The sequence below is a fragment of the Leptonotus elevatus genome, chromosome 5, assembly GCF_054856555.1.
Source record: "Leptonotus elevatus isolate MCC_2025b chromosome 5, RoL_Lele_1.0, whole genome shotgun sequence".
Taxonomy (NCBI): Eukaryota; Metazoa; Chordata; class Actinopteri; order Syngnathiformes; family Syngnathidae; genus Leptonotus; species Leptonotus elevatus.
Window position 1 is genome coordinate 21,195,902 of NC_141243.1, and position 15,520 is coordinate 21,211,421.

The following is a 15,520-nucleotide window of genomic DNA, read 5'->3' on the forward strand; positions in this document are numbered from 1 at the left end:
GACCGACTGAAACTGGTATTTTAATAAAACAATGCTTCTAATGTGAGAACAGGTTATCAAGGTAAAGTACAGCTTTGTAATGGATAAGCTAGACATGAAACCAGATGCAAAAGAGTCAGTGAACATTGAACATTTTATTCTTTTAAACATGACTGCCTCATCTTAAACTTGAACATTGAACATTTTATTCTATAAAACATGACTGCCTCATCTTAAACTTAGGTAGCTCTTAAAAGTGATAACATAGAACGAAGCGGCCGCTTACTTGCCACTTTTCTTTTTGATTGAAGTACCTCGATTGCGTACAAAGTCTCTTATATTTTGAACAGTGCGATTTGCCAGGATAGGGTGCTCTGCAGTCTTGCACAGATCACATTGTATTTTTGTGGCAAACTTCCCCTCCTTAATAAGGTCTTTGAAATGCTTCATCACAGCAGAAACCTCAGCTGGAGACCAAGGATGCTTTTTCTTTCTCCGAAGATCGTCAATTTCATTTGTGAGAAGTTCTATGAAAAATAAATAATTTGTTAGAAACACAAAATGTACTGTATATCAACAGTAAAGACCATTTTCAGTTTTTACCAACACATGCCATCTCAACTCACAATAGTCACCGTTAACAGTGATTCACGACTGACTAAGCCAGGGTACATTTTAAGTCTGAAAAATCTCATGGTACACCCCAAACAAAAATGTCACAAGATGTGAATACACATATCAATCACAGTGGAACCTCGGAGTTCGAATGTCTTGGAGCTCGTACAAATCGGACTTTGAACCCCCCCCCCAAAAGAGTAAAAATGCCTCGGAGTTTCAAACACCCAAGCAAAGCTGAATGTACCTTGAAAGGGTAGCCTAGAGAAGCAGGCTGATGCCGAATGCTCACATCACGGTAGTCGAGACGAGGCGCTGCTCATAACAAGTCAGAGCGTGAGATGCCCCGTACAGTCGTGAGTGCATTTTGATTTTTCCATGGTAATTTTCTATGCCATGGGCCCAAAAAAAGACAATAGTGCCAGGGGAAGCAAGGAAAAACAAACTACAGTGGATTTAAGAAAGGAGATTATCGCACCTATCGTGACTACTTTCGTAAATACTGGCGCAAAGACCCCTCCGTAGCTGTTTAATAATGTGCCTGACGTTAAACAGCGCATGCAAGGACCCCTTAGTAGTCTAACAATATGCCCAATGTAAAATACACAAACTCCGCACTGAACTAAAGCTTGCATTAACATAGCAATCATGAGGAATTTATAACGGGGTCTGTACATTTGAGAGTGCATTTTTTTATCCACTGATGCAATCACACCACAACAAAAAAGGTCAGGTTTTTTTGTTTTTACTGTACACGTTAAATTAAATAACAAATAAATTAAAATACAAATGTTCTGTTTAGGGAGCTTGGGAACTGATTAATTGCATTTACATTATTTCCTATGGAAAACAATTTCAAGTTAAATTCTATTTATGTCCCTGTAGGGCAATTAATGTTACCGCAAAAACTGAACAACATTTAAGAAACAAAACAAAGACTTTGAACAGTTCACAGGAATGTTCAAACTCTGAGGTACCACTGTATTTATCTTTTGTCATCCAAGGAAGAGCCTTCATTTGTTCTATCACTATACATTCCTGGCATAGATGGTGTAACAAGCATTCATTATATATTCTAAATCATTTTCTGACCATCCATCCATATTCTCTCGAGGGTCGCAAGCATGCTTGAGCCCATCCCATCTGTCAATGGGCGGGAGGTGTGGTTGACCAATTAAGTAAAATTTTATTTCCCCAGAACACACCATAAGTGCTCTCATGGCGCACTGTGCCACGGCACACTTATTAGGAATCACTGGATGAGCAAATGTATGCCATTACATGACGCTGCATTTATTAATTCAGATATAAGCGCAGTCTATAATCATGTCCGATCAAGTCTGAGCTGGTGCATGTACATGTCCCATGGCGACCAAGCGTACATACAAATGTATTATAATTTCATCCTTGTTAATTTTTACTGCGGTACATTAAGCCTGGTTCACATGGCCGGAGAATTGGCCAGAGTTTAGCCCCAAACTTCCCCTGCCGACATCCAAACGATAATCATAACAGATAATCCTGCCGTGTGTCCTGTGTGCTGACGCCACACACGGCTCATACAGATATCGGCCCTAGGAAGGACCTCCAACTTGAAATTGGGGATATTCAACATGTTGGATTGTTTTGGCCCAGCTTCACTCCATGTGCAGAGTGCCCCGAGGACAAAAACGTAACCTGGCAATAGCCAGATTGATATTGTGATTCACTCAAGGAAGTTAATATATACAATATCAATCTGGGACTGCTCCGCAGGGATTTGCTTGGGTAAGGTGGGACATTCTGTACAATACTTTGAGCTGATTGGACGATGCAGCATTGTGCACATTTGTTTTGACCAATCACAGCCACAGATGAAAATGTCGTATTTGTTCTCGTCAAGGGGGGGAATGGTCCGAACCATGGATCGGTGGAAATCAACAGGCTTGGTACAAGATGTATTCTTCGGAGTTTGTAACTCACAAAATACCACCAGAATTCATCTTGCAAAGCAAGGTTAAAACCACAGCGCAGCCAATCCGAAAGCAAGCCGACGAGTACGATGGTGGGAAATCCAAAATCAATACAGTCATGGAGCAGTAGAAAGTCTGTGCTTGCGCTATTACACTTTTTTTTTTATCCACATACATACTACACGAACAAACGTGGTCTCCGGGCGGGAAGCGAACCCGCGCCAGCAGCACCAAGGGCAAGTGATGCCTCGCCACCCAGAGCCAATTTACACTGCTTTAAATACCATTTCTTTTTACGACGCTTTTTCGGCTGAAAACAAACCAGGAAGTATCGTGACTGATTCTGTATGTTTGTTGACTCAAGAGGTTTTGCAGGACTTTAGTATCACATTCATTAATGAACTTTGTTCGTGTGTGTGTTTGATTGTGCAGTGTGGCTGCACACCACAAACGGTACGTTCAAAACTGTTACTCTTGTGATTTTTTTCTCTTCACGTGGCGTCTCTCACAGTTTGGAAGTCGGCCGACAATTTTAAAATCCTACCGTGTCAACCAGGCTTAAGTGGTACATTATTATATAGTATGTCTGTGTAATTTACCGTGATGTCCACGAGGCTTTGTCTTCCTGGCTTTTTTGGCCTTGGGCGCTGAAGGTTGTTTAACAGGCTGCCACAATGTCTCGGTTCCTGTAGAAAGTACAATATAGCTCAATGTAGTATTACAACAGAATTTGAACTAAACATGATACTCTTCTTTACATAATAATTTAGTAGTGCGGGGGTGCCCAAGTATCGTTATCAGACATATGCTTGCATGGCATTTGCGGTACGGTCAATATGTGCCTCCCAAGCCTTGATGCCCCAATCCGATGTCGGAAGTCTGAAAGTCCGTCGGAATGCGCAAACAACACACAGAAGTACATTGTAACTCTTAACCATACCTCTGGATGTTCCTTCTTGTGGATCATCTGTAGGTGGAATATTTTAAAAATAAAATAAAAATAATTAATTGCAAGGTTTGGCCAACAAGCCGCAAATCATACAATAAAGCATGTTATCAGATGGCGGCTCATACCATGTGTGGGCCCTGAAGGTTGTTTAACAACGATGGCGATGCGCAATTAAGATAGTCTCTGATTGGTCAAAGTCAGACTAAAGTATGCAATCCAATATTAATTTGTTACATGTCTTTGCAATACACATATTGCATGAGCCGTTTGTGTGACAATATATTTTTTTCAAATACCGTGCAGGGTCTTGCTTCTAAAAAATATTTCAACATCAACATGCAAAGAGAAATCAAGTCACCTGGTCAACTTTGGCACATTCTATCACAGCTGTCTCTTCATCAAGTTGTGCTTCAATTGAAACCTGGTGCAGATGAAGAGAAAAATACAACTAAAATTCTGTTCTTAGTAACACACAAGACTGTACCTGTGCATTAACACAGTTACAGTACAATGAATAGAATAAAGTATTGTGAATGCAGACACATTTTATTTGCCATTACAAAAATAAATGCATCACATAAATCCACCAGCATTAGAGGTTTGAGTAAATTGATGATATCTATTTTTCACAATGAAACAACAGAAAACACACACAGTCCTCACAGAGTCCAAACCTGACCAGAGTATGAATTGTGAGGACTGTATCTGTAAAGCCAAGCCCTGAAAACGTATTTTACACTAAGTGTATAAATACACTGTCCTCAGAGTGTCAGTTATTCACATCTACAACATTGTGAGGACTATGTATCTGCGATGGCTGCGCAGATCAAATCCTTTCAAATTAAGTTATTTTTTGTTAGTAAAGGTCGTCGATACAATTCTCTTGTATGGCGATGTGCAATTAAGCTAGTCTCTGATTGGTCAAAGTCAGACTAAAGTATGCAATCCAATATTAATTTGTTACATGTCTTTGCAATACACATATTGCATGAGCCGTTCGTGTGACAATATATTTTTTTCAAATACCGTGCAGGGTCTTGCTTCTAAAAAATATTTCAACATCAACATGCAAAGAGAAATCAAGTCACCTGGTCAACTTTGGCACATTCTATCACAGCTGTCTCTTCATCAAGTTGTGCTTCAATTGAAACCTGGTGCAGATGAAGAGAAAAATACAACTAAAATTCTGTTCTTAGTAACACACAAGACTGTACCTGTGCATTAACACAGTTACAGTACAATGAATAGAATAAAGTATTGTGAATGCAGACACATTTTATTTGCCATTACAAAAATAAATGCATCACATAAATCCACCAGCATTAGAGGTTTGAGTAAATTGATGATATCTATTTTTCACAATGAAACAACAGAAAACACACACAGTCCTCACAGAGTCCAAACCTGACCAGAGTATGAATTGTGAGGACTGTATCTGTAAAGCCAAGCCCTGAAAACGTATTTTACACTAAGTGTATAAATACACTGTCCTCAGAGTGTCAGTTATTCACATCTACAACATTGTGAGGACTATGTATCTGCGATGGCTGCGCAGATCAAATCCTTTCAAATTAAGTTATTTTTTGTTAGTAAAGGTCGTCAATACAATTCTCTTGTATGGCGATGTGCAATTAAGCTAGTCTCTGATTGGTCAAAGTCAGACTAAAGTATGCAATCCAATATTAATTTGTTACATGTCTTTGCAATACACATATTGCATGAGCCGTTCGTGTGACAATATATTTTTTTCAAATACCGTGCAGGGTCTTGCTTCTAAAAAATATTTCAACATCAACATGCAAAGAGAAATCAAGTCACCTGGTCAACTTTGGCACATTCTATCACAGCTGTCTCTTCATCAAGTTGTGCTTCAATTGAAACCTGGTGCAGATGAAGAGAAAAATTAAACTAAAATTCTGTTCTTAGTAACACACAAGACTGTACCTGTGCATTAACACAGTTACAGTACAATGAATAGAATAAAGTATTGTGAATGCAGACACATTTTATTTGCCATTACAAAAATAAATGCATCACATAAATCCACCAGCATTAGAGGTTTGAGTAAATTGATGATATCTATTTTTCACAATGAAACAACAGAAAACACACACAGTCCTCACAGAGTCCAAACCTGACCAGAGTATGAATTGTGAGGACTGTATCTGTAAAGCCAAGCCCTGAAAACGTATTTTACACTAAGTGTATAAATACACTGTCCTCAGAGTGTCAGTTATTCACATCTACAACATTGTGAGGACTATGTATCTGCGATGGCTGCGCAGATCAAATCCTTTCAAATTAAGTTATTTTTTGTTAGTAACGGTCGTCGATACAATTCTCTTGTATGGCGATGTGCAATTAAGCTAGTCTCTGATTGGTCAAAGTCAGACTAAAGTATGCAATCCAATATTAATTTGTTACATGTCTTTGCAATACACATATTGCATGAGCCGTTCGTGTGACAATATATTTTTTTCAAATACCGTGCAGGGTCTTGCTTCTAAAAAATATTTCAACATCAACATGCAAAGAGAAATCAAGTCACCTGGTCAACTTTGGCACATTCTATCACAGCTGTCTCTTCATCAAGTTGTGCTTCAATTGAAACCTGGTGCAGATGAAGAGAAAAATACAACTAAAATTCTGTTCTTAGTAACACACAAGACTGTACCTGTGCATTAACACAGTTACAGTACAATGAATAGAATAAAGTATTGTGAATGCAGACACATTTTATTTGCCATTACAAAAATAAATGCATCACATAAATCCACCAGCATTAGAGGTTTGAGTAAATTGATGATATCTATTTTTCACAATGAAACAACAGAAAACACACACAGTCCTCACAGAGTCCAAACCTGACCAGAGTATGAATTGTGAGGACTGTATCTGTAAAGCCAAGCCCTGAAAACGTATTTTACACTAAGTGTATAAATACACTGTCCTCAGAGTGTCAGTTATTCACATCTACAACATTGTGAGGACTATGTATCTGCGATGGCTGCGCAGATCAAATCCTTTCAAATTAAGTTATTTTTTGTTAGTAAAGGTCGTCGATACAATTCTCTTGTATGGCGATGTGCAATTAAGCTAGTCTCTGATTGGTCAAAGTCAGACTAAAGTATGCAATCCAATATTAATTTGTTACATGTCTTTGCAATACACATATTGCATGAGCCGTTCGTGTGACAATATATTTTTTTCAAATACCGTGCAGGGTCTTGCTTCTAAAAAATATTTCAACATCAACATGCAAAGAGAAATCAAGTCACCTGGTCAACTTTGGCACATTCTATCACAGCTGTCTCTTCATCAAGTTGTGCTTCAATTGAAACCTGGTGCAGATGAAGAGAAAAATACAACTAAAATTCTGTTCTTAGTAACACACAAGACTGTACCTGTGCATTAACACATTTACAGTACAATGAATAGAATAAAGTATTGTGAATGCAGACACATTTTATTTGCCATTACAAAAATAAATGCATCACATAAATCCACCAGCATTAGAGGTTTGAGTAAATTGATGATATCTATTTTTCACAATGAAACAACAGAAAACACACACAGTCCTCACAGAGTCCAAACCTGACCAGAGTATGAATTGTGAGGACTGTATCTGTAAAGCCAAGCCCTGAAAACGTATTTTACACTAAGTGTATAAATACACTGTCCTCAGAGTGTCAGTTATTCACATCTACAACATTGTGAGGACTATGTATCTGCGATGGCTGCGCAGATCAAATCCTTTCAAATTAAGTTATTTTTTGTTAGTAAAGGTCGTCGATACAATTCTCTTGTATGGCGATGTGCAATTAAGCTAGTCTCTGATTGGTCAAAGTCAGACTAAAGTATGCAATCCAATATTAATTTGTTACATGTCTTTGCAATACACATTGCATGAGCCGTTTGTGTGACAATATATTTTTTTCAAATACCGTGCAGGGTCTTGCTTCTAAAAAATATTTCAACATCAACATGCAAAGAGAAATCAAGTCACCTGGTCAACTTTGGCACATTCTATCACAGCTGTCTCTTCATCAAGTTGTGCTTCAATTGAAACCTGGTGCAGATGAAGAGAAAAATACAACTAAAATTCTGTTCTTAGTAACACACAAGACTGTACCTGTGCATTAACACAGTTACAGTACAATGAATAGAATAAAGTATTGTGAATGGTTCTCTTGTATGGCGATGCGCAATTAAGCTAGTCTCTGATTGGTCAAAATCAAACTCAACTAGGGCTGGGCAATAAATCAAATTAATTAGCTTAATCGTCATTTTTAAAATGTAATAGTTGAAAATTTGCTAAAGCGTGAAATCGAATTTTGTCTTCTGGATTATTAAAAGCTATTATGTTCCATTACATCCAGATGTTATTGTGAGTTGTAATTTTGCACAAGTGGTGGCAGATTGTTGGATGGTTGGTTTTAAAGACTTTTTATTTCTTTTTTTGGCCATATCGCTCAGCCCCAGACTAAAGTCAATCAATCAATCCAATATTCCTTTGTTACATGTCTTTGCAATAAACATATTGCATGAGCCATTCGTGCGCCAAGATTTTTTCCATATATTGTGCAGCCCTAGTATCTCCACCCTCCACTAATTTCTTGCTTCTGAAAACCGATTTCAACATTAAAAAATAAATCTCGTCACCTGGTCAACTTTGGGGCAGTCTGTGATAGCTCTGTCTTCATCAGGTTGTTTTTCAGTGGAAACCTGATGCAGATGAATAGAAAAATACCAATACAATACAATTTTTACTAAGACAAGACTGTTATAATGCAATTTCATGTAATCATGAATGTGCGACCAGTAATTCTAGTATGTCACATGTATGACACAATATCCAAATGTCATGATAAGAAATCAAGATATGATAATTAACATGATGTGAGGTTGGCGATACTCACGATAACTGAGAAAAAAAAGTCACAATATTGTAAAAAAAATTATAATATAAAAAATAATAATGATATTGAGAAAATAATTGTGTTTTTGTAAATAACAGTGACAAAAGAGTTGGCCAGTATTTTTACCGTCGGGTGTTTCCATTGGCTCAGTGGTTCAAAGTTTCATTGTATAATCATAATTAATCCTTTTTTTGTTTTGTCAAAACTTGCACGATAAAATGTTACTAAAAATCCCTGTAGACAGTTTATGCAAGTTTTTAAATCAGTAATGCAGTGACACGGGAGGAGAAATTCTATATTTTACTTTGCAATTCAATTACAGTGTCCACTAAATTTCCATATACCGCTCTTAACATTTTTAATTATGGGCTACTGTGTTCCTATTTGTTTTTTGGGTTTTTTTATGTTGCTGAGGCATAATCATGTAAATAAACAATAGGTATTTTCAGTATTTCACCAAAGATGCACCTGTTCATAGTGACAATACTGGGAAATTAACCTAAATTCAAACAGCAAGCCGTTAACTCTTTGTGAAAATTAACTTGTCTCTACCTTTAGTCTCCATGGAAAATCAAAATTGCCATAGTTGTAGGTTATTTCCTCCCCTGGCTCAATGTCCTTTGTCGCAAACAAACAGAGATGGGGCTGTCCGTCTACAGTGATTCTCTGCATTTTGCTGTTTGGGCTGATGTGTTCATCATTGACGAGTCTCCCAAGTGAATTATCCTCTCTGGCTGCATCAATGCTGAAATTGTTAAATAAATTAAAAAAGACAAAATTAATAAAACTATAAAGACAAGCACACATGATATGTATTAATAACCCCCACCTCTTCCACTATAATGTCAATGGTAAAATACAAAATTATTATTAAAAAAAAGTATACCCAACTCAGTTTATCAACATCTGGACACTAATTTTAAATTAGTTATTTTAGGTCAGAAAATATGTTTAACTTCATGAAACTGAGTGAAGCTAAATTTGATTTACGTACCGTAGGCATAGTAGGTCTGAGTGTTCATCAAAAACTAGAAATGTTATTCCTAAAATAAACATTTAAGCCACTGTAATACCATGCAGTTTGACCATGAGCACTATGCTTAAATTCAGAATAAATAAATAAATAAATAACCGTGCTTACGATGATCAATTCAAAATAAAAATAAACTCAACATGTCAAATATGGCCATTTAGATTTTAGGAACACAACTTTAAGCCATTAATACCTTGTTATTTTATGCATGGACAATATATAAAATAATGTTTCTGCCTCATATTGCGCTTAAAGTTGTGTTCTTAAATCCTAAACAGCCATATTAAAAAGGTTGTGTTGATTTTTTGTTTAATTTACTGGGCAATAAGAGTTTTACAGAATAAATGAAAGCAAGCTTCTATCTCTTTTCTGCTGATCCGAAAAACTATCCGATCCGAACCGTGACTTTTGTGATTCTTTGCACCACCAATAGTTGTCGCCATGTTTGTTTCTATTTACAAATTAAACAGAATAAAACACGGATTTGACTACAGTTTTCACAGTATTCGAATGATCGAGGTACTCCCATTCTCTCTTGATAAAAGGTATCATTTAACATTAAGATTTTTGAGACAAATGTTCATTCCACTTAAACTGTTCACCATTTTTGGGGGGTTATTACTGTCAGAAAATGTTTCAGATTAAATTAGCAGGTGCCGCAATTGTTATAATTAGAGAAAGTTACAGTTGCTTGAAAGTTTACATACCCTTGGGGTGTGTAAACTTATGAGCACAACTGTAAATGTACAAAAGCTTAACGTCGCTTAATGACACTAAAATGCTATTAATAGTCACCAAAATTCACAAGCACATCTCTACTAATGTCAACTTCAACCTCTGGAAAATATCAAAACAATTGCCACAGTATTTTGTATTTTATGGACATTAAGCCGGTTTCTCACCATTATAATGTGCTCACATAAGTTTACACAACCCTCGGGTATGCTTTCAAGTACAACTATAAGTTGACTTTAGTTTTACTCATCCACCAAAAAGAGAATCAAGCATTCAACGCTTCTGAACATTAAATGAAATTTACTTTAACATAGTTGAGAACTCAAATTTAAGTCACTGTAGTCTATTTTGAAAACTGCACACTATTGATACATTCTGGTAATGATATGTATTTGACTTAATTTGAGTATTGAACACTCACAGAAAATACGTTGACATCTAATATGTCTAAGATTTATTTATTCACTCGTTTTGTGTTATTTTGTTCTACCCGTCTTTATTGCATGACTGATATTTATTCCATGTACAGCATTATGTATGCGGCTATGGTTATTTTATAGTCCTTTAGAAATAAAGTTGAGCAAGTCACACTATGAGTAAATTAATTTGCTATTTCTTCCCAAAATAGTCAACTTAACTTAACTTATGTTTTACAACATAGTAAAATCACTATACAAAGTAGCAGCCTGCAGGTGTTTATATTTTTTAGGGCGACTCCCAAAAAAAGCCAAAATTAAGTATGACAACACACCATATAAACATACCATAGTGTTTTTCCATCATAGCGAAATTCAAACATGAAAACCTTCAGGGCATCATGATAAACTCTCAGCCTGTTTTCACGTTCCTGTTTGCTTACAAGTTCTCCTCGATATTCAATGAGAAAGTCTCCCTTCTGAAAGGAGCAGCAACTGAACACTCCTCGACCTTACATAGAAAAAAGGATACATCAGAAATATTTCATTATAACAATAATGAAAACTAGGCCCATACTAAAGAATATTTTACCAATACTCACCTTTGAATGAATTGATATATTTTATGGTGAAGCCATCCTTGTCTTTAGCCAAGGATGAAAAGTATGCTGCCTCGTCTTTGGGCTTAACTTTTGCTCTCTGTCGCCTCATGACTGACATGTTACTGAAGATAATGATCTAAAGCTATAGAAAAAATGAGTTTCAATTAGTTTGATAGGTAACTTGACGCAGATGTTTTGAAGTTGACTTTCAGTGTACCTTGAAAGCCTGTACAGTGTACAGTAAATGTGCCAAACAAAATAAAATACAGCTCTGCTAAACATTTACATAAATGAAATGTAATGAACACTAACAGACTTTACTGAAATATTTTTATTGAAAGAACAAATGTAAGTAAACACAAATACAGCAATTTACCAAATTATAAGTGATTACTAAGCCATTGTTTAGAACAAACAAGAGTAACTGTAAATTAAATTAATGACATAATGACACATACTAAGTTAGGATGGTCAGCCTTTTATTCAGAGTAATTAACTTCATTACTCCACCATACAGGGACATAAAACGTTTACCAGTATTTTCCTTTGTATATTTTCACATCACAAACCAGCCTATCAATCCACCCTGTTATGGCTTTCCTCTTAAAAAATAAAATTAGCATTTATCTTACTCAACAGACGGTTAGCTTTGCTATGCTAACCGTCGCTAACAAAAGCATAGCAATTCTAAATAATTATCTGCATCCATCATAATCAACAGACTTTTTGTTTTGCTGCACTTACACTGAACTTGCATTATAATTCATTGCCGCGAAATTGCAAGGTGCAATGTACACGAGCGACCAACATAAAAAAAACAATTTGGAGGAAAAATGTCGAACTTTAAACCTACCTCATTAGCACAGCTGCAAGCCATCTGCGTTGAGTGGACGTCACGTGAAGTAATTAGAGCCGGGGGCGGTTCTCTTTCGGTGCTGCTAGATGACGTCACTTCCGTACTCCGGACAATATAATAAATCACATTTAAATCAACAAATTGGTTCAGTTGTTGGATTATGAACATTGTTGATAAGAGTGGCTATTGTATGATTTACAGTTTTACAGTAAAAAAAAAAAAGAGCACATTTAAAATTAACCCCAAAGGCTCATATACTAAATTAATTACCACAGACGAAAACAAAGGATATTATTGCTAGAATTATAGATAATTTTTTAATTGTAAAATGTGATTTTAGTTTTGTTTTTTTAAAAACGTTTTTTTTTTTTTTTCATTAATGAAAATGTTTATTTGCTTTAGTAAATAAAATAACCTTGCTGCTGTCACACAGTTGCGGTCCTAGGATGTTTTGGTATTATACTTCAGTAATGGATGCATGTGTTCTTTGGCAAAATTGTGAGCGAGCCCAATTTCTTGGCTAAGAAGCAACCTTGCAAACAAATGGTCACATGAAGCTTTACTGTTGGCATGAAGCAGGACTAATGGTAGCGCTCACCTTTTCTTCAACAGACAAGCATTTTTCCAGATGCCCCAAGCAGTTGGAAAGGGGGTTAATCAGAGAAAAATAACTTTAATCTTTTTTCCCTTATTTTGGTCTGTATTTATGGAATCCCTTTTTCACTGGTCACACCAGGCCATCCTCCAAAAGTCTTACTCCCTCACCATGGGTGTAGATTGACTCATACCTGCTTACTGCCATTCCTGAGCAAGCTCTACACTGGTGGTGATGTCCTTATCCCGCAGCTGAATCAACTTTGGGAGATAGTCCTGGCATTTGCTGGATTTTCTTGGGTGCCCTGAAGCCTTCTTCACTTAAAGTTTGTAAGGTCACTAAAGGAAATTACTTTAATTTTCATGGCAAATAGGGAATTTGCAATTCATCTAATCACTATAACATTCATACATGCAAATTGCTATAAAAAAAACAATAATAATAAGTCAGCACTGCAGATTTTAAGAAAATCAATGTCATTCTCAAAACATTTTGCCACTGGTGTACAGAAAGATGTTATACTGTAAAGGCAGGGTGGGATGTTAAATGATGAATCAATGTACGGCACTGACAGTTTCTCTGTCTCTGCCTCCAGCTGTTCAAAGTGATGTGATAAACAGCTGGTAACCATTGTACATTTTCAAATAAACAACCACTGCAAGAATTAAATGCTGAAATATATAATTAAATGTCATAGTGTATTTCATTATTTAATTTATCTACTTAGGAATTGGTGGCTGCAAAAAAGAAAAAGAAAAAAGAAGGCTCTGAGTCTACACACAAACATTCACAATACACAGCATTTTGAGAAAAAACTGAATTATGGGGACATGTGCGTAATTGTGGGGACAGGTGACGGTCAGCCAATCAAATGCTGTGAAATATACACTGGTGTGAATTATTCATGAAGTGGTGCATTACAAGGACCTTCCACAGGGGGCGTCATCAAATACACAAAAATACACACGTTCACGTATTTATGGTTTACAAGGACATTGGCTAAAACTTTGGATTTAAGCCTTCTACACCCCTAGGAGCACTTCTGCATTGAATGAATTATGAGGACATGGGCTGTGTCCTCATAATTCAAAATGTCCTCGCAGTGTTGCGTGTATTCAGGTGACATGTCCTCATAATACACAAAGGCAAACACACACACACACACACACACACACACACACACACACACACAAATAAATAATAATTGGAAATACATTAAAACGGCAGGGTTAATAACAGTGGTATTCAGTGTTTTATTTACTTTATTATGTTTTATTGTTATTATCTTCTGCAATATTATGTCATTTTATGATCCTGTGTTTTGAATGAATTGTACAGGACTGGATTAGCTAGACAGGCTACGGCCTAGTCTGAGAGCAGAACTGTTTGACCAGTGTAGCACAAAACAAAGCTACACTATAAAAAGTCTAACAGTTATAAGTCCACCAAATGTTTTTGTTTTGCATTTCTAGATCGCCAGCTTCCCTTTCTGTTTACAAGGCAACATGGTAGATACCTGGTGGAAGATGCAAGGACAAACTTTAGATTAAAAAAGGACAGTACTGAAAGTAATGATAGAGTGGACACAATAAAACATACAATATGACCCACGAGGGATTTACAGGGATAAATTATGTTGCAGTCCCTCCTAGCGAAGTTTCCACTACTTTTCAAAGTGTTCCAACCTTCTCTAATCCCCGACAAAAGTGCAAAATTGGATACAGTGTTGTTCATCATTATGTTGTTCTTGTGCTGTGATGTTTTTGTAGTATCATTTGTTTGGTTTCTCTGATTGGACTGCTAAGAACTGATTCTTCTTCTTTGCAAGACATCTCCCAACAGCCAGTGGCATGCGGCTGTTATTAATTTTATTAAAGACAATTATTGTTATTAATATTTAGTGGACATGGACCGATACAGATATCATTATCTGTGCCAATACTGTACTTTTGTACTTATACTTGGACAAAAAAAAATGGCATGACCCCTTAGTAGTGCGCTATATAGCGAGTAGTGTGTAGTTGTACATTCAGACACAGCCATAGTCTTAGTTTGACTGGAAAAGTGCATCAAAAAGGTGTTCGTACGGAGGCCGACATGCGCCTAGGTTGCCATGAGGTGGGGGGAATGGGTGGGTTTAGGTTGTGTGTGCGTAGGTTTTCCGATCACAAATTGATCAATCACAAACTGATGCCGCTGTTGTAATGGAAATGCAATTGAGGCCGTTTGGTGTGGTGACAGGACTCACGGTGTAGTGTGGGGCCATGCCGTTTGGGTCTAGTGGAAAAGTGGTTTATGGCAACACTTTTAGTCCTATCTCCATTTGGTCTTATCCCAAGAAAATTTCCCTGATCTAATACATGAAAGTCTTAATCTTAAATTAATAATTCATTCATTCATTTTCTTCCACTTAACTAAGATTGGGTCATGGAGGCAGCAACATAAGCAGGGAAGCCCAGATTTCCCTATCCCGGGCCACTTAATCCAGATCCTCCTGGGGGATCCTGACACGTTCCGATGCCAGTTAATCCCTTCAGTGTGCTCTGGGTGATCACCAGGGCCTCCTAGTTAGGCATGCCCAGAATACCAGGGTGGTGTCACTGTGGCATCCTAGCAAGACGCTCGAGCCACCCGATCTGTCTCCTCTCAAGGAGTAGCAGTGGCCTCTCCTGGTTGACGGGAGAGTCCGGACACTGCTTCGCTTGTTTCAGGGATCTTGTTCTTTCGGCCACGACCCACAGCTCGTGACCATAGGTAAGGATAGGAACGCGGATCAACTGATAAATCGAGAGCTTTGCCTTTCGGCTCAGCTCCCTCTTCACCATGACAAACAAATACAGTCTGCATCACTGCAGACGCTGCACCAACG

The 15,520-nt window shown here is 37.1% G+C and overlaps 1 protein-coding gene across 6 annotated transcripts; it reads right to left on the bottom strand.

Annotated features, from left to right (window-relative positions):
* Positions 1 to 115: 115 nt before the first annotated feature.
* On the bottom strand, positions 116 to 13,333 carry LOC147174191 (uncharacterized). Of its 6 annotated transcripts, none has more exons than XM_086076054.1 (14): positions 12,054 to 12,423; positions 11,201 to 11,342; positions 10,947 to 11,109; positions 8,967 to 9,168; positions 8,158 to 8,220; positions 7,502 to 7,564; positions 6,774 to 6,836; positions 6,044 to 6,106; positions 5,314 to 5,376; positions 4,584 to 4,646; positions 3,854 to 3,916; positions 3,360 to 3,513; positions 3,146 to 3,232; positions 116 to 506 (listed from the first exon to the last, which is right to left on the bottom strand). In XM_086076054.1, coding segments are annotated over exons 2-13 (1,080 nt in total). In that variant the 5' UTR covers positions 11,319 to 11,342; positions 12,054 to 12,423; the 3' UTR covers positions 116 to 506; positions 3,146 to 3,230. The 6 variants fall into 6 exon arrangements, with proteins under 6 accessions (XP_085932180.1, XP_085932181.1, XP_085932183.1 ...); XM_086076055.1 differs by having other exon boundaries at positions 3,360 to 3,425; positions 12,054 to 12,406; XM_086076057.1 differs by having other exon boundaries at positions 3,487 to 3,916; positions 12,054 to 12,400.
* Positions 13,334 to 15,520: the final 2,187 nt, after the last annotated feature.

What these genes read in the sequence shown, in the direction of transcription:
- LOC147174191 (XM_086076052.1), bottom strand. Translation starts at nt 11,318, where the DNA reads ATGTCAGTCATGAGGCGACAGAGAGCAAAAGTTAAGCCCAAAGACGAG. An exon ending in AATGTGCCAAAGTTGACCAG is followed by an intron (nt 6,837 to 7,501) that starts GTGACTTGATTT and finishes CATCTGCACCAG; the next exon opens with GTTTCAATTGAAGCACAACT. An exon ending in AATGTGCCAAAGTTGACCAG is followed by an intron (nt 6,107 to 6,773) that starts GTGACTTGATTT and finishes CATCTGCACCAG; the next exon opens with GTTTCAATTGAAGCACAACT.